General features: G+C 42.0%; 1 protein-coding gene across 2 annotated transcripts in view; it reads left to right on the top strand.

The window, feature by feature from the left end:
* The first annotated feature begins 599 nt into the window (after positions 1 to 599).
* Positions 600 to 19,360, top strand: part of pdss2 (prenyl (decaprenyl) diphosphate synthase, subunit 2) — a 33,718-nt gene continuing 14,957 nt past the window's right edge. Inside the window, exons 1-3 of one of the 2 annotated variants that reach the window (XM_034675214.1) lie at positions 600 to 1,105; positions 9,781 to 9,915; positions 17,880 to 18,078. In XM_034675214.1, coding sequence (XP_034531105.1) covers positions 858 to 1,105; positions 9,781 to 9,915; positions 17,880 to 18,078 — 582 coding nt within the window. In that variant the 5' untranslated portion in view covers positions 600 to 857. The remainder of the gene's footprint in view (positions 1,106 to 9,780; positions 9,916 to 17,879; positions 18,079 to 19,360) is intronic. The other variant, XM_034675213.1, reaches the window with a different exon arrangement.

Below are 19,360 nucleotides of genomic sequence, written 5' to 3'. Positions count from 1 at the left end.
TTTGTTTACCTACACTGAGGGAAAAGGAGACTGTGATGTAATGATGCTTTGGCCAGTTTTGCAATATTACAGTCACACAAAACCAAGCGGAAAATGTAGTAATGAATCATGTTATCATCTTAATTAGATCAAAGTAAATAAGATACATGTCTGAAAGCACCCTGAGATCCATTCATCAGTTATCCCACGGTTAGCTTTTATCCTGCAAAGGGTTCAATAGGGAACTGAAGTTCAAATCCTTGCTGCTTTTGGGCTTGATGCGGGGTACTCCTTGGGTTCTTGGCCGTTCAGTCACAGACAACGATCACACTCACACTTAAGAGCCATGCCAGGGACACATATTTCAGGTAGATAACCATTAAAAAGTCGATTTTGCACGATATGTCACCTTTAAAATCTGATCACCATTATTGAGTCTAATTTAATGGCTGAGTTTTGCTCTGTTATAATTCCAGCTCTAAAGTATAAACTGTAAAATTCAAGCAAAAATCAGCCATTGTGTGTAAATCTTGAGTAATATAACAGGATGGAGAGATTTACAAGAACAAGAACAGGACGTGTTGGAATTCAGCATCAGACGTCATGACGTTGTACGACGTAACACATGACGCGTTTAAAGATGGCGGCGTACAGTGTCAGGTCGTGTGTTGTGAAACTGTCAGATATTTTCAGTTTGACTGTATTTTAGAGTTACTAGGATTGTAAATTATTATTTTTCTGTTGATAACAAAACATTCAGCACTGTTTACGTCATGTCTTTACGTTAGTGGTTGAATCTATAGTATTTATAATGTCAGCGAGTCCCTGAATGGCATAAACAGCTTCTGTATCAAGGTAGAAAGACAGACAGAGAGAACATGCTTCCAGCTACCTGGTCTCGGCTCTCATGCAGGGCTCTGTCCAGCCGGGGACAGAGGACTCTGAGTCTGTTCTCCAGCTCCGGACCTTCAAACTGGAATAAAGTGGTCTCAGACGCAGAGAAGATCGTCGGGTATCCCACCTCGTTCATGAGCCTGCGCTGCCTGCTCAGTGACGAGCTCAGTAACGTCGCCATGCACGTGAGGAAGCTGGTCGGGACACAGCACCCTTTACTCAACACTGCAAGGTAACAATATGCTGATGATTTCATCTCTGTGTTCAGGCATGAATGCTATATGCTCAATCCACATGAGACCACCTCACAGACATAAACAAACTTCACCCCACCTGTAGATGCATGCATATTATCCTATATCATGGCTCCATGTGCATGTAGGTGCAACAGTTATGGCAGTTCTTGCTGTCTGATATGATAGTTGGTGTAGTTTTGCACCAAGTCAAACTATTAAACACCAGAGTCATTGTTTTTATTAGGTTAGGTGAAGAATGCACAGATCTTCACATGTTTCTTTCCTCTCAGTTGCAGAAGTCCCTCACAGATACTGTCTTATAAATCCTAAATTAGATCCATGCTCCCTCTCCATAGACTCATTTCATTATACTTCTTATTGAAGAGATTACTATCAGTCATGTTTATGAACATTATTGCATCCTATACTTAAGTTTGTGCATCATATCTGCCATAGAAAAACACTGAATTGATTTGACACATTTTCTGTTAAGGTGCAGTTACTTAAGAACAGAGTTTATGGTTTTATGAATTACAGTAATGTCACTCCTTTACTTTAGTGCAATTTTACCTGCAATATGCAATAAAATGCAAACTGTAAGAGTTTGATTAGTTGTGCATTATCTGCACCATGTAGATAATGGTGCTTTTTGCAGAACATAACTTTTTCCTGTTGTTGCATCAAAGACTTCTCTTATATCGTCTTAACTTAAATCAACTTAAAGCATTTAGTGTCTCACCTTTATAAGGGATACTCAAAGTTAAAGTATGTTAGAGAGAAAGCACGTGAGTCTTGCAACTGGATTCCACAGATGTGTTATACCACCTTCTTTTCCTTCTAATTTCATAAGTTCATGCTCAAATTTGATACCCTGCTTTGGTTCAACAGATAATATAAACATTGGACTGTCAAGGTGCTTTATCACATATTGCTTCCAATCCTATCCGGAAGAGTTTGGTTTGCAGTGAAAGTATCACCAGCAAGCAGAACATATATCTGTTTTACACCTTTACAGATTCTAGGCAATTGTGATTACAACTGGTAGTTAATATAAAAACAGTGATAGACTAACATTACTAATTGTCTCTGTCCAACTTAACATCAGTAAACCAAGGACTTTACTTCTGTTTTTGTAACAAATCTGCTCATCTGCTGAAATGTCCTTGAGGCATTGACCTCCTTGCTGCTCAAGGTCAAACCATGGCTCATTTAGTTGGTGGGTAACCTGGCTAACCTTAGCATCCATTGCAACCAGTACGACCAGTAAGCATGACATTTGTTTACATTGGCAAAGGAGAGGGACAAGGAGACTGTGACGTAATGATGTAAGGACAGCCCTGCAGTGGTGTGTGCTTTGGCCCGCTGTGCAATATTACAGCGTGATCACAAACTATCCAAGAGGTGCAATAATGAATCATGTTATCATCTGAATCCGAACAAAGCAAATAAACTACAGGTGTGAAAGCACTCTGAGGTTCATTCATCAGTTATCCCTCAGTTAGCTTTTATCCTGCAAAGGGTTCAATAGGGCAGGGGTTCCCAAAGGGGGTTCAGGACCCCCTGGGGGATTGCGAGAAGTCTTCCAGATTTGTATTTTTATTTTTTATAACGACAAAAGCATCAGTAGCAGCAGGTTCAGGAAACAGCCACATGTGCAATATGTTAGGCTAATTTTCATCAGACCAGCTAAATGAAGTATGAAGCAACATTTTAATTACATCCAGGGACAGTGGGGGTCGTGAGTCTTTGGGAACTGTTATTTTGGGGGTCCCGGCCTTAAAAGTTTGGGAACCCATGCAATAGTGAACTGAAGTTCAAATCATTTCTGATTTTGGGCTTGAGGCGGGGTGCTCTTTGGGTTCTTGGCACACCTATAGGCAATTCAGAGTCACTAGTTATTCAGGTGTGTCTTTAGACTCTGCACCTAGAGAGGACCCACTCATGCAGACTCTACATAGATAGTCTCAGCTAGCCAGAAGGTTCCAAACAAGAGTTTTCTTGCTGTGAGGTAAAGGTAAAGGTGCTCACTGTGATGGAATTCAGCAACAAACTGGACACTGGACACAGAAGACTCAGGAGACTCTGACGGCTTACGTTGAAATAGTTTATGTAGAACTTGGCCAAGGAGAAATAACATAACAGTACACAGGCAGGAGAGTGCAGTGCAATGCCAAGTCAGTTCTGACAGACAAAACCCTTGGCATGGTATTTATTCCCCCCCGAAGACGACACTAAAGTTAGATAACCATGTTTGGAAAATAGGAACACAACAAGTGGGAAGAAGACCTGTGCTCTAGTTCTGGAGACAGTAAGTCGGCCATAACACATAGATAAAGACAGGAGCAGGGGGAGAGACCTTGACTACTACCCTGACACGATCTCGCCTGTCAGAGACATAGGAATCAAGTTACTCTAAACATGACATTTAGACTGAAAGAATACAATAGTTAAACATTCTTATATACATATATATAAGACTATGAAAATTCCACGACACTCACCACTCCATCCTGTGTTGGCTTTGCTGTTGAATTAATATGATTGACTATTTTATGTAAAAATTTAGTGGTTAGTGTGTATACATCTTCTGGCTTTATTTCTCTCTACCTATAGACCTGCAGCAGTCATATATTAGAATATAGACACCTCCACCCCACATACACACACACACACATACAGACACACATGCACTAAAGAAGATTTGTGTGTTTCGACATCATTGTGTCCATCTAAATGTCAATGTATGATTTTATTTTTCAGTCATTTAATGTTTTATGATGCAGTCAAGATAAATCAACTAAATTTACTAATTTAATGTTACAATTTGACATGCAAACTCATGTTGGTTTAAAAGTAAGAATAAGGCAAAGATGAGGTTAACTGACAGCTTTCTGTGTCACCTTTCCTTCGTGACAAGTGCCCAATGCTTGCCCATTCTTTGACTATCAGGCACACAACACTCAGCACCTACTAAGCACTAAAAACTCTGCATGCATGTGCACACCATAACCAAAATTGGGATCCATGGATAATAAATATGAAACTGGATTGCTCCACTTGAGGCCAATACTCCTACAGGCTCTTTAAGACGGTCTGCTGGAGCAACAAGCTGTGATGGAATATGTTTGAAATCATGGATTTGAGTTTAGAGTGTGACGTTCTGTGCAGACTGTGAAGCCCCTTGGACAAATTAGTTAATTTGACCGTGTAGACAGCGTTGATTTGACTTCTCCTGACTAAAGAGACAAAGTGACATTGATTGCAGCTTAACAGATGATATGTAAGAGGAAAATCAGACTTCAAATCGTCCAAAATGTGGGATTTTTTTGGCATTCTTGCACTGAATTTGGTCATGAAAAAGAATTAATTGGTGGTTCCCGATGCTTCATGTACCACCTCGCACAGTTTGCTCGATAAATCCAGCTTCTTCTCCGAAGTAAATACCCGGATTAAGGGAAATGCTGTCCATTGATTTCTCCTGCAGGCGAGAGCATAAAACAGTTTACTGGGTTACAACCTGAAAGAGACCCATTTTTAATAGCCAGTGTTTATATTTGCACAAATTCAATGCAGCTGATTTGTGATGCAACTGTAAAGCCTGCGTTGTGTATCGATGAAGGAGGAGCTACAACAGGTCACGCCTGCCAAATGTAATCTATTCCATCACTTTATCTGTGCTGGCTGTCTGATGTTTTATCTAAGAAATCAGGAACTTAGAGAACGAGAAGAGAGAGTCCTCAAACTCAACACCGCCATGCAGACGGGTGTGTTGGAAACAGGAGCCCAAGGGTGTAATAACCTATACACCTAAATCTGATATGACAATCCATTTGGGTGTTGTAGGATGGGGGTGGAGTGGTGAGGGGTGGAAGCAGACCTCTTGACAGTCTGACTCCTCACTGTCAGCTTGGGTTGGCTGGTTCATATTTCCCACTGTGTCTCCGCCATAGACGCGCTGCAGATAAAAATATCCACAATAGCAGACAGGCAGACCCTCGTGGAGTTGGGTTTCGGTTTTTCCTTTCCTTTCATTCTCAAAAACTGCAGCTCAGCTAACTTTGCCCCAAAGTCTGGAGTTACAGCGAGGGGACTGTGGCCCAGGAGAGGAAACTTTACTTGCTTTAAGGACAGTCCTTGAGACTTTGGGTCAGTCTAGTGTTTCCTCCATGGTCCTCTCACTTTTTGGATTTGAAATCTCCTGCTCTGTCTTCAAATGCTGCATCAAAAACAAAGTAGCATATTTAAACTAAAGTGTGGAAATGAATGGAGTAAATGTGGACATGTTTGATGACAACAGAGTATAGGATAATAACTTATGTGAACCTGTGGTACAGAGGGACACATCTTCCTGGCTCACAGTGTGCTCGCTCGTCTTGCCAACTAAGCTAAAGTTTCCCCCTCAATCACTGCAGATAATCCAGTCCCCCGAAGAGCAGATTCAACCAGGAGCAGGACCGGAGATAATCACTATCAGGATTATTGGTGCAGTTTAGTAAAAAGTCCTAGTGTGGCCCTTGACTAAAATGTAACAAGATTTAAGATAGTGAGTGACACCTATACATAGAGAAACTGTGAACAACCATCCCATGCAAGTATTGTAGTGTTTGTGCCAAATGCTAATTTGCAACATCTGTCCCTAGAAGGGCTGCACGGTGTGAGGCTTTTGCCTCACAGCTAGAAGGTTCCTGGTTCGAATCCCCGGCCGGGCAGGTGCCTTTCTGTGTGGAGTTTGCATGTTTTCCCCGTGCCCCCCGGTTCTCTCCGGGTACTACGGCTTCCTCCCACTATCAAAACATGCTCACTAGGTTGATTGATCACTCTAAATTGCCCATAGGTGTGAGTGTGTGCGTGAATGGTTGTCTGTCTCTCTGTGTTAGCCCTGTGATAGGTTGGCGACCTGTACAGGTTGTACCCTGCCTTCCACCCAAAGCCAACTGGGATAGGCTCCAGCCCCCCGTTACCCCGAAGATAATGGATGGATGTCCCTAGAAGGGCTTTTAAGGGAGTAAAATATTAAAACAGAACTTTAAAATAAAAGAGAAAAGGGTATTATAAGTACAGCATGACACAGTAAAACACACATTTGGCAATGACAGAACATGCAGAAAAATGAGACATGAGTGCAAAGAAAGCAACAGGGTTTGGACTGCATCATTTAATGCTAAATGTTAAATAATAGAGTTGAAGTTTAGGGAAGAACATCAACACAGAAATTTGTCGGGTGGAAAACATGTAACGATACTATTCTGTAAAAAACTGTTTTCAACCCTTTCACTCATCGAAAAACACTCAAAACATAATTATTTAAAGCCAGCGTTATGTCTTATCAGGATATGTTTGAGCTGATAAATGACAATGACCATAAAGAAAGCTACTCCAGGAACCTGGAACAAAGTATTGGTCAGTTCTCTCAAACATATACATAACATTAAGAGAAGTGCAGGCCTATAGGGTACATTCTTTCTTTTATCGCTTCAGTGAAAAAAAGTCAGATAAAGGATCAATATGTGGCATGAGGTCATACATTTGCATGCATTAATTCCATCCCCTGCATACTGCGGCCAAAGTTCCCAAATTCCTGCGCTGCAATTGCGGAGCAGAAGGCGTGGTGACCTGTTCACAACCCTTTAAAAATGACAGCAGCCCATTTCTCTCTCTCCGCTCCCTCTCTCCCGCTCCGCAGCACCCACTATCTCTCCTTTTCCACATCATCCTCGCTCCACCCCTTTGCGGGAGGGCAGTCGTGATTGATTGATGTATGCTGGTGTGGATAGTGACATAAATATTAATCATCCGACACCCTCAGGCCACTGGCTTACGCGGACTCCCCAAGAGGAGAGCCGCTTCATCATTTCGCTCGCGGGTCGTTTTCTGTTGAATGGGTGATGTTTCTGCTTCCATGAGCGTGCCAGGCTGGGTCCTCATTGGCTATTGAGTAAAAATTTACAGTGACCATAAATACATTTCATATGCTGTGATGGAAGACAGTCGTAGATTATGTCAGATGTGTCACAATTTTTGGGGGAATGAAGCAGCTTGAGGTGTTTTATGGTTTTTTGGGTAATGAAACAAAGCTCTCAGGTTTTTTATTTTGTTCCTTTCAGCACCACAGAGCTCAAAACCACACGTGTATTTCTCCTGTAATCATTTCTTGCATTCTTATTTCTGTCTGGCCTTTTTTCCCTCCGTCTCTCTCCATCCCCTCCCTCCCTCCCTTCGTGCTTTATCTCCCACATCCACTCTCTGTCTCGGGTTCCTCCACCTCCCCCTGTGGTGCAGGGGTGGGTCAGAGAGGGTGGGGGTGGTGTAGGAGGAGACTCAGGGCTGGTGGTGGGCTGGTGAAGTCGGTGTCTGGGCATCGAGCGGAGGGGGGCGTGGCTGCTTGTCTGCCTCGGAGCCCCTAACGAGAGCGTGATTCATGGCGCAAGGGGCTCCCATAGGGACGGGATTAGAGGTGCTCTGTCTAACCGCTCCCCAGAGAGAGTAAAAAGATATTTAATCTGTGCACCACGCAGGCAGCTCACTGTGTGTGTGTGTATGTGTGTGTGTGTGTGTGTGTGTGGGTGTGTCTGTGCTTTTGTGTGTGTGTGTTCTGTGAATTTGTCAGAAGGTTGTTGGCAAGGGGGTGGGTCTGCCCCCCCAGCTCTAAAGAAAAATACAGTCCTGCAGTAAAACTGATCAATTATGTTCCTGTTATAAAGTTTTTAATGCACACAATAAATAAAGTTCAACAACCTTCATTAGAGTACAGTTTGCATGTGTCAGCATGCTGCAGCTGCCTTGTTATTTCATTGTTTGTTCAATAGAATTAAAGGGTATGCAGGAAAATACAAAGACAATAGCGCCATTTAGAAATCAACAAATAGCATCAAAATAATGTGCTTGATAAAGGTAGTTGCACTTTGTTGCTTATTTACAGTATTTAGTGTTTTTTTTATCCAAAAACATACAATCACCTTTAACCTGCTGTAATCAAATATTTCAAAACAACAGAAGCCTTCTTAGACAAAGATCCTGCTGCGGTTCCAGAAAGGAAGGATGTTATTACATCAGCCTGAAGCCTGGGACACATTAAAAGATGTTTAAAATCTCAGGGCGCTGTTGGCTTAGCGGTCTAAGCTTGTGCTCCATTGAGGCTATAGCCCTCGACACAGAGGTCACAGGTTCGTCTGGCCTCGACCATTTACTGCATGTCCTCCCCCACTCTCTACTCCCCACATTCCCTGTCTCTCTTCAGCTGTCCTATCCAGTAAAGGCAAACATGCCCAAAAATATAAGATGTTTCAAAACATAAAGCTCCTATAAGGAAATCTTACTTGTGTTGAATTTGGCACCCCCTGTGGTCAAAGGAGGAAGGAGAACTTTGCTGATCTCTCCTGTACACAGTATTTTTTTGAACCAAGAGTTTTGCCCAGCTTTGTTTGATCATTCATCAGGACTCTTTGCAATAGAAAATGTAAAAAAGAGACTTAGACTGTGGCATGCATTTCATCAATTCTCCAGATACCTACCCCTCACCAGTGGTGTTTGACATCACAAATATCTATTTAGACATAATTTACCTCATCACTGATGGTCTAATTTGCTACAGAAGGTCAGAAAAAGGCATCAGTACTCATGCCAGTTTGTTTCATAACCAGCAGAAAACTCCTTACTGTACCTTTTAATTGATTTTGAAAAGAGACCCCACACCATAGACTGTATAAAATATGGACGTAGTATCCCTGACGTCACCCATCTGTTTCTGAAGAGCTGTTTTGAGGCCAATCATCGGCGGCAGCCATATTACTGCTGTGGAGCAAGTGTGATGTAAAGAGGCAGAGTTTGAGCCTCCTAGCCAACAGCTACAGTGTTCTTGCAGTCAGCTGTGTCTCTCATTGGAAGACTCGTAATCTCAATATCTTCAAAATTGCCGGGTTAGAAAAAATTCACCCCCCTCACAGTGTGAGCTGATCGAGAAATGAGCTATCCAGAATACACTTGTCTTTTGTACCAGGCTGTAAACATGTTTATTTCTGCTGTAAAGATTGTCTTTTTTCCATTCATGTGTATGTGGTTTCCAGTACCTCCAGAGCCAGCCTCAAGCTGATTCTCGATGAACTGCAGTTTTTAGCACTTCCGCATTGGACTCATATTTTTAGAACGGAAGTTGCCGCTTGCTCCACACATGACGACAAAGGATGACAGATTAACAGTTTTGTTCGTATAGTGTAAGGAGAGCAATGATAATATTTCCAGAGCACACTACAAACCAAATGTTATTTAAACAGCAACCAGAGCCCTGACTCTCCTAACTGGAAATCCTGCAAATTCTCTCGCTATCAAACGTGACTGAAGAATAAAAACTAGTGGTCAACGAATATCTTTTTTTCACACTGAGCAACTGTTATTAGATTTTCTGTGAGACCAATTGTAATGCGGCACTTTGGAAGCACTATGCCAGCCGACAGTATTCCCTTAAACTTTAAACAAAGTAGTTCAAAGTTTTAAAGCGATGTGTTTGCAAGACCTGAATATAAAATGTGTTGTAGCATCTCATCCAAAATCGCTAAGTATGAGGTAGTTTTAAGTTATTCCAAATTATAACATCGTCTTCATTACTTCAGCTTTCCGGTTGAATAAGTTCAAATGTTTTTGGAGGTATTTAAATCAGCTGTTGTTGTTTTTGCAGGGGCTTCGTCTACGACAGCAAGAACAACCTTCAGATGAGAGGACTGGTCGTTCTGCTTTTATCAAAAGCTGCTGGGCCGAGCCGAGCAGCCTCCGATCTCCTGCCTCAGGACATGGTCAGCGGCATCTACCCGAGGTAAGCACCTGAAATAACTGGGACCTGTTTGGGTGCTCAAGAAAGCTGTTTAAATTATTTAATCTTTTTTGAGTTGTTAAGATGAGTAAGGGAATACATGTGCAGCGTGTGCACCGCTGGTTTGCACATCACTGAATACTGATCCATCAAATACTCATTAAACTACCAACAGTCCTTTGAGATGGTTTTCTCTCTCACACACTTGCTCCCTTTCTTCAGGAACTTTGCATTGCAATGTTAAAATGTTAGCGCCTGGCTCAGGCTGGCTCTCATGTTCAGGATGCTATCCATCAAGACAGCTGCTTGCTTAGGCCACTCATCATGGTTCGCTGTTTTTTTCTGGAATGAGACACGTAAGTGAAAAATTCACTTGTCATCGTGTGTATCGTGAAGTTTGGAACCAGGCCAACATAGCTGTTGTCTTCTTGTTGCTCAAATTACCTCATTTATCCAACTCTGCAGTGACTTGGGAGTCCGTGTTAACTTGATGTTAAGTGAGCTTCATGTAAGGCCCGCGAAAGGACGAGTGTCACATACACCGGGTAATGTATTTTAGGTGCTATTATGAGTTTTTAAGATAAACTGTGACATGAAGAAGACAGGAAAGAGAACTCAAATCAAAATATGTCAAACTACGCCAAACTAAGAGATGCCATCTGTCATTTGTGGGTGTTAACAGCTGGATATTAGTCGTCATAAACCTGAGCTACAGATACGGCTAGTACGTCTGGTGTTGACTAGTCAGGGTGACAAAGTGTAAAGGTTTAGTCGACTAAACGTGAACATACCTCGGTTCAAACACTTTAAATTGAGTCTTAACTTCCGTGTTGATTAATCTATCTCCTTCCGAGAATATTCCTAGAAACCTTTCCAACTAGACAAAATCTAAAACGTTGTCATAGCTTTTGATGTTATTTAAAGAGCTAATTGGCAAAACAGTCAATTAAACAAATATATTATCCCCTAGAGTCCTTAGAGCTGTGGTACGATTCTGTTTCCACACAGTAGCATTTCTTTTAAAGACATGCTGGTCATTGAAATCCTCAGCTCTCTATCTTTGTGGCTTCCACATATTTCCACTCTTATGTATAAGGTGCAGCTTTGGAGAAAACAGTGGGCAGAAACATGGATAAAATTGCATGGAAATGTGCATGGCAAGCAGACCATGAAAGGCAATTCCATTTGTGTTCCTGTTACATGTCTCCTGAAGGATAAATATTGAAATAAAATCTCTGCGTTAGGTAATTCTATCCTGTTCTCTGTGGTTATTGTCCATATCAAGCCCTGTAAAAGAAGCACTGCATCATCTCGGGAATATGGCGTAGTTTCAAGATGGGATGATTTCATTTGATTTGGCTACATTCAGATTTTTTGCTTGATGGATAAAACCCCTTTATGAAATTTCCTTTTAGTTTCTCCCTTTTGCACCAAGAAGCTGCTCTGTAATTAAACTGCCAAATAAAAAAACGAAGTATTAAACTGAAAAATGGACAAAAAGGTTTCACATGCAAATTTACTAAAAGCCTTTTGATTTAAAATACTACAAAACATTGTCGTGAAAGTATAATCCATATTTGGCTCTGTGATTACAGTGAATACTATTGGCAATATAGACATGGTAGTTGAATAAGTCAAAGCATGGCAGTGGCAATATTTCACCATTAACACCAGAGGATGGAGGTGTTTTTTACCTGTAACAGTGCTACCTGGTGCTGACCTTCTGAGGTGTGATTTGCAATTACCAATGTATTTTCATTGGCTGATACTCGGTGCTCCAAAGTTTTCCTTCATGATTTTGTTTCTGGAAGATTTTTTTATGAAGACTACATGATAAGAGTCTTCTTTTTTACTGTCAACCCTGACTCATAGTTTAACCCAATGGGTCAATATCAGATCAACACTGACAGGAGATGTAACACAGGACACCAACACTTATCTTTTTGGTGATAGTTCTAAAAAGACAGCTATAGGCTTTTACAGACTACAATGAACACACCTGACACTCCTTGTTGCATTGTCAGATCAAAATACCATGTTGTCCTGAGTTACAATTAGAGATGTGTCAATGTGACTAATATCCTGGTCCTATGAATAAAATTTAAAATCCAATTAACAGACTACTCTAAAAGTGAGAAAACTCTCAAATAGTGGAAACTGAGCTCAATTTATTCAACAAGGAAAGAGACACAAAATAATAGACTTTGCGGGTAAGCAATTTCAAATTGGTTTGCAGAATGTGGCTACCATTTGCAGAGCTAGCCCCACCAGCCTTTGGTTACACATTGCTCCAGTCATGTGTATACCAGTTCAAATGAGGCAAGGCAGCTTTATTTGTATAGTGCCTCTCATACATGAGGGCAACTCAATGTGCTTTACATTAAAACATTAAAAGCATTGGAAACATTCAGACAAGCATAAAAGAGCATAAAATGAAAAATATAATTAAAGAGAAAGAAAAGGGAAATTAGAAATATATTAAAAGGAAGGCAGCGGCAAATAAAAAAGCCTTAATCTTTGATTTAAAAGAGACGGACAAATTTATTTCCATTTGTTAGATCAAAATACCGAGCCCCTTGTTGGCCTGATGGTTTAAGTGTGCTCCCGATATACAGACGCTATAGTCCTTGTAGCAGAGGTCACAGGGTCAAATCCAGGGGTGCATCCCGCTCGGCTGGAAGTGAAGCTTCCAGCAAGGCATCTGTCCCCTGGTGGCTGGCTGCAGTATAGGTCAAAAACTCTGTCTCCCCCATTCATTTGAATGGGGCTGCAGTCAAACTTTAAAAAATAAATACACGTGGTACAAATGTTTCTCACATCCGTATGCTTTGGTGATATGTAGTTATTATTTGACTGTTTTGTGTTCAAGGCCTCTTATTTTCTGAAAAGTTTCTTTTAAATTAGTGATTAGAGGAAAACTCCATAGGATCTTGTGACGCTACGCTGTAGGGCGGAGCTCGTTACCGTGCTGACACAGAAATTAACGTGGCAACCACAGAAAGTCTTTGGCTTCGCAGACTCTGGCTGCACAATGGCTGCACCCTAGAGCGGGGTTTTTTTGGGTTCAGAACCGTACAACGGGAAGAGGCGGAGCAACACTGTCCATTTTTATTTACATTTTGTCTATGGTCAAATCCCAGCCACATCCCTTTGCTGCATATCTTCCCCAAATCTATCAGTTAATGAAAAGTTGCCCAAGAAATATTTTTTGAAAAAACTCACTCTTACGATGAGAGCCATTTATCATCTGTGGCGGTTTGCATCCAGGTAGTAGAGCATTATGGCAGCAGCCCTAGATTAGAGTTACAGCCCTAGCTAGTTACAATTGGCTTAACTCCAGTATATGAGCTGCAATGTGGGCCCACAGTGATAAAAATATTAATTATTTCTGGTGTTGAACCAAAATCCTAACATGCTGAACTTGTATAATCAACAGTTGCTGCTGGTTAAATGTTTCAGGTAGCACCCTAAGGTCCTCTCTGGCTTCCTTCCACATGCAGCATGCGGCTCTAAACGGGGATGTGGGTGTGTGCCAAGTGGTTTCCAGAAGTGACTGCTGTGTTTGGCGTGGCTGTGTGCTGGGTGCCTGAAAGGTTTCTTTCTTGCTGCTGGCTGGCACAGGGCATATGTGTGTGGCGGGGCCGTGTCTGTGCAAAAACATCCTAATATTAGAATTAATTGGAGTAACCCAGGCGCCACTGAAGACACGGGTTCGGTCCTCTTCAGGCTGTGAGGCTGAGCCGTGTCGGCAGGTTGTGAGTCACTACAGGACGAGTCATTACACACTCACCTCCTGTCACAACCTGGCGCTCACTTCTCTGTGACACTGGATCACCGAGTCCAACATGCAGCATTCCCTCACTCGTGTGTGATGGATAGTCCAAACCCAAACACACACACGAACACACACTCTCACACTCACACAGACACAGCATGACTTGATCACCTCATTTGCACTATCTTGCTCGCTCTGTCTCTCCCCCCAGCTATCCCCCCACCTCTCCTGGGCTCATTAGCACCTCTGATGGAAGAGATGGAGGGATGGAGGGAGTCGGGGTGGGGCGGGTTTTGGGGGGGGTGATTGAAACCTCCGGGGGATGGTCTCCTCCCTTCTGACAGGCAGCATTTGTAAAACATTTCCCACTCTGCTGCCTGACACTGATGATTCACCAGAGCACCACCATGATAGATAGATAGATAGATAGATAGATAGATAGATAGATAGATAGATAGATAGATAGATAGATAGATAGATAGATAGATGGATAGATGGGTAGATAGGTAGGTAGGTAGATAGATAGAACACACAGACTCAGATAATTGAACTTGAACGAAGCACACCTCTTAATTCTTGTTAAAGAATAAACATGGTGTCTTTGAACACATCATGCAGGCCGTCTGATGGACAGGTCCCGTCTTTAAATCACACACAGGGACGCACTCAGATCTGCAAGGCTGTGTTTGATGGCGAGGCAGACTGCGGAGGGAGGAAAATGGAACAGAACAGTCAGGACAAGGGGCGTGGTGAGGGGCGTTACACCTCGGCGAGATGGCATCGGTTGCTATGCAACTGGGCACCAAAGCTATTTATACACCGGCCCCCTTGTCCCCCCTTTTTCCTCCCCAAGCTCCACTGCTGCTGATCAGGACTGTTCGGAGGCTCAGCTTTGGGATGTGTATTCGTTGGTGATCCAATGATTTGCTTTGTTCTTGGCTCTGTGCCATTGTTCAGTACTTTAAATGCAACATTTAAAGTTCTTACATTAACTCCATGAATGAAGGTTTGATGGTGGGGTAATGGTGATGTAGGTTTATATTGGAATTTGTATCAGAGAGAGGACAAAGTGTTAGCTGCAACTGATATCCCTGGGTGGTCTGAGCCACTCTGAAGCATTTTATCAGGTTCTTTGCATCAATGTGATGAAATACTTTGATTTGTCGGGTGTTAATTCAGTGTTTTTGAACATTTTATTGATTCTTTTATCATTAATCAATAGACGGTTGGTGTTTTTTTTTTTTAACTGCATTTTAATATAATATAATAATAATTGGAGCCTTTAAGAACTCCGGCAATGTCCAACATCAGAATTCTGTCAATAGGTACGAGGAAGCATCACTCCTCTACAAGTCCCTGTTTGAAAAATGATGCGTGAAACCTGCAGTAACTTCATGAGTTTTATGAAGTATGATCAACTGCCTCGAGTGATGTCACTTGAGTTTGTAAGGGCTGAAGTCTGCAGGTTTGTAAGTAATGAAAAACATGTGTTTTTGAAAGAAAGAAAAAAGATTTTAACAAACCTTCTACACCTCTTTCTGCAAACAAAGCTTGGAGGTTGTGTCGCCTGTGTAGAGCACAACCAATCTAACTCTCCAACTGGATGCAGAGAAGGCTTCATGCATAGAAAAAACATCAACTTCTGGTTCAGTATTTAATTAAAGCTGTAATCTTAGACGCTGTAGTTTGTGTGTATTTAAGGACTACAGGGAGCCACAGTCAAACATTTAGGAGTTGTCAACAAAGGAACTCCATTAATAATAAGAAGAGGACTTTATTACTCCTCTGAGGGGACAGAGGCGAGCTCCTTGTGCAGTTGGTGCCTTGCTCAGAGGCATTTGAGCAAGAGGATGAAGTGACACTTCCACAGCTAACAGTGCAGCCTTTATACTTTGGTCAAAACTGGGACTTAAACCGATGACCTTCCAGTTCTGAAAGCAACTCCCTTTAGACGAATCAGGCGAGCGGGTTTTGTCTGCTGCTATTACTGAGGTGGCAAATCAAAGTCTTCTGCTTCCTGCTGACTGAGACAGCAGCAGTTGGAATAAAAAACATTAAACGGCTGCTGATGATGGAACCTCAGTCAGATGATTATTTAAATTTCAAATTTATAACAACCGCCTGATTAGATAAAAGAGAAAAGGAGAGAAACTTGACCACCTGCCTCATATTAACAGCTGTGTTTAATCTTCAGACTAGTTGCATTGCACCAGTGACATGCAGCTTAGTTACAGAATATACGAGATCTTTTCATCAATCGCCCGACGATGAACAACAAAATCTTGATCTTGATTCTTGATCCTCTTCTGAGGGATTCCTCTGCCAGTGAATCCATGCAGTTCGCTCTCGTACAGCGAGACTCTTTATGAAGTTAAGTCTTGTGTTTTGTGCAAAGTTAACAAAGTTGAAGTTTGTCACAGCTGTTAGAGCAGCTGAGTACTCCACAGGTGTCATCTACATGGTTGTCTAAAGTGAGGTAACATTTAAAGTGATTATGAAAACAAGAATCGATCACTTCTTAGGAGATGCATTGACGAGGGCAGATGTTGCAGGGTGACATCACTGTAGTAATGGCAGCTTGTTAACTTCCGGCAGTCATGAGCTTCTCCTAAACAGACCATCCATTATGCACATACCATGTTACATCTATAAGACAACAACTTGTGTTGTTCTGCTCTTATGTTCATCATCCTATTTCAAATATTAATATTACGGTTTCTCACCTGCAGTAACCATGTTTCCACCTTCATTGATCGTTACAGTAAGACAGTTGTTACGTGAAAGCATAAACAGATGATGTGTAACCTCAGATTATGTTGCTCCATTTGTTTTTTGTGCTCTACCATGTACACGGTCACCATACCGCCGACTCTGAACCAGGAATACAATTAAACACATTTACACTTCATGACAATCAAAATCAGCCGCGGCTCTTTCTTGTCTTCCTCTCCTCATTACAACGAGCTCTCCTCTCGAAACCTGTCGAGTGTATCCATCACTCTGAGGCACCTTGAGCACACGCGACTGACAATCTGTTAATTTCCTTTTTATTTAAACCTTGAACTTATTAACAGCCATTCGGGGCAAACGTGTTGTTGCTCTGCGTCACCGGGCAAAGAAGCCAACCAGACAATGGGTGTGATTGAGAGGCAAAATAGATGACATTATTGAATTTTAATCACATCTTTTCCACGGCGACATCGAACACGGCAATTACCTGGCTACAAGACGTGTGTGTGTGTGTGTGTGTGTGTGTGTGTGTGTGTGTGTATGTATGTGTGTGTGTGTGTGTGTGTGTGTGTGTGTGTGTGTGTGTGTGTGTGTGTGTGTGTGAGTGTGAGTGTGTTTGCATGGGAAGGGGTTGGAGCACAGAGCAAAGACTGGCTCATCAGGTTCTCAAAGCGCTGAAAGAAGGTCGTAAGTGGCTATCAGCGCACCCAACCCCGTCTGGATGGATCCCTCCTGTCGCAGCGTGGCGAGCTGCTTCCATATGGAGAGGGGCCTAATTATCCCCCACCGATGGCTGAATCAACATTTGATTATATCCTCCCTAAGGCTGTGCTGAAAGGCTCCATTCAAAGACCACTTTCATGTCTTTTCTCTCATAATCAAGAATGGCTGTTATTTGCTAATGATAAGTTTAATTTCTTCTTTTACACAACCCCTGACACCCTGAGTGGAAAGATGTCTGACACGTCTTACTTTGAGTACGCTGGATTTGACTCTGAAGGGTTCCTAAATGAAAATGCAGTTGTGTAAAATGTCTTATTATTCAAGGACACATAGTTATTCCTTCATTAAAGTTTTCTAGTCTGTAAATTTTTCAGTTTGTGGTTTAATTAACTGTGATGATCCCAGCAGGCTTTGTTTGTGTGAGTGTTGTGTATTTTAGTCAAATAAAAACAAGACTCCAGAATCTGAATGCTGCAGTTTTATTGACTTAATAAGCTCGAAGGTTGTAATGAAACCCACAAATGTTTCAGTAATGATTCCTCTGCAGCGAGCACACCTGTACATGATGTTCTGAATAAGTTTCTCAGCTGACCAAACCTGCATATTTTAGCTGCAAAGAAACACTGAAAGGTTTCTGTCAGAAAGCTCTCCGACTGTCAGCCCGGGGAACGCCTCTCTGAGGAGCTGTTGACAGAAAAAGCTGTAATTTTCGAATCTATTCTTTTTCTCTGTTTCATAGTCAGAGGAACTTGGCAGAAATCACTGAGTTGATCCACACGGCCTTCCTGGTGCATCGTGGGATAGTTAACCTGAAGGAGTGGACGGTTTCAGACGGCCCGCTGAAGGACATGCAGTTCGGGAACAAGATGGCCGTGCTGAGTGGAGACTTCCTCCTGGCAAACGCTTGTACAGGACTCGCTGAACTGAATAACACAAAGGTAAGCTCTCCGTCAGTAACACAGAGAAGTGTTGAATATTTGACCTGATGTCAGTGATTTATAAAAGAAACACTTCAGTCTTCATATCAGTCCTGACAGCGTGTTTGTCTTCATTCTTATATTGTCTATCTTATCGATACAACTCAATGTGTCGTTCCTGCAATTAATATTTAACAAGCTCCAAATGGTTGTTAAGAGAAGTGAAGCATAAAACCTGAATATTTTTTTGTTTAAGCAAAGTTAGTCATTACAAAAAGAAGCACAGCTGACAAACAAAACAGGGCCAGGCAACTGGAAATGGCCAGTGAGTGCTGTTCAAATCAGTTGAATAAATACAACAAAAAGAGGACTTAGAGCTCCACTTTGAACTGGAGCTATAAGATCCAACTAGTCTTTCTACAGGTGAAACAAAAATTAAACTAAGACTGACTTGATCTATAAATCAAGCGAGAGCCTCCTAACTCGATAAAACACACGACGATGAGTTGTCCGATTAACCATTAATAAACTAACAACAACAAACTATCACACTAGAAGCACAGAGATGAACCAACAGTCAGGTCTGCCTCTCAAATGTCGAGCATGCCACACATTTTAAAGGTGTTTGTCGGACATGCTATCCTCTGATCGTTTTGTTGCCAATCAAGCTTCTCAAAACTGTAGCACAGGTGAAGGACGACCAGCTGTGGGGATGTACTATGCACACACACACACACACACACACACACACACACACACACACACACACACACACACACACACTCACATTAAACTCAAGAAGAGGTTGATCATGCAATTGGGGGGTTCCTGGAGTTGCACCCCATGTACAGAGGTCACAGTCTTCATCACTGGATCGACTCTCAGTGCCTTTGCTGCATGTCATCCCTCACTCTCTGCTCCCAACATTTCTTCTTTTCAGTGGTCCTGTCTGATAAAGACATAAATGCCTGAAAAAAAGAAAAGTTGAAAAAAACGTGCACACAGGGAAGGGAGCGCAGCTGCAGTTGAAACAAAACCATAAAAAAGTACATAATGTGGTACAATGCCTTGTTTAAAAAAAGTAAACTTGCACCTCGAAAGTTGCTACCTTGATTTTTTTATTTCCAACATTGCATCAGTAGGACAGCTAGATCAGAGTCTAGTGATTCATCCTGGCCTCCTCCTCGACAAGAAGAACAGCTATCCTGCCTCTTCTTTACAAATACTGGTGAGGTTTCCCTCTTAGGTCTCTAAAAGTGATCAACATTTGTCTTTTCTTGCAATCAGGGCTGAACTGAACTTA

Source organism: Notolabrus celidotus, chromosome 22 (assembly GCF_009762535.1).
Source record: "Notolabrus celidotus isolate fNotCel1 chromosome 22, fNotCel1.pri, whole genome shotgun sequence".
NCBI classification, from domain to species: Eukaryota; Metazoa; Chordata; class Actinopteri; order Labriformes; family Labridae; genus Notolabrus; species Notolabrus celidotus.
Note: the sequence above shows the minus strand (reverse complement) of the source record. Positions and strands in the feature narration are given on the sequence as shown.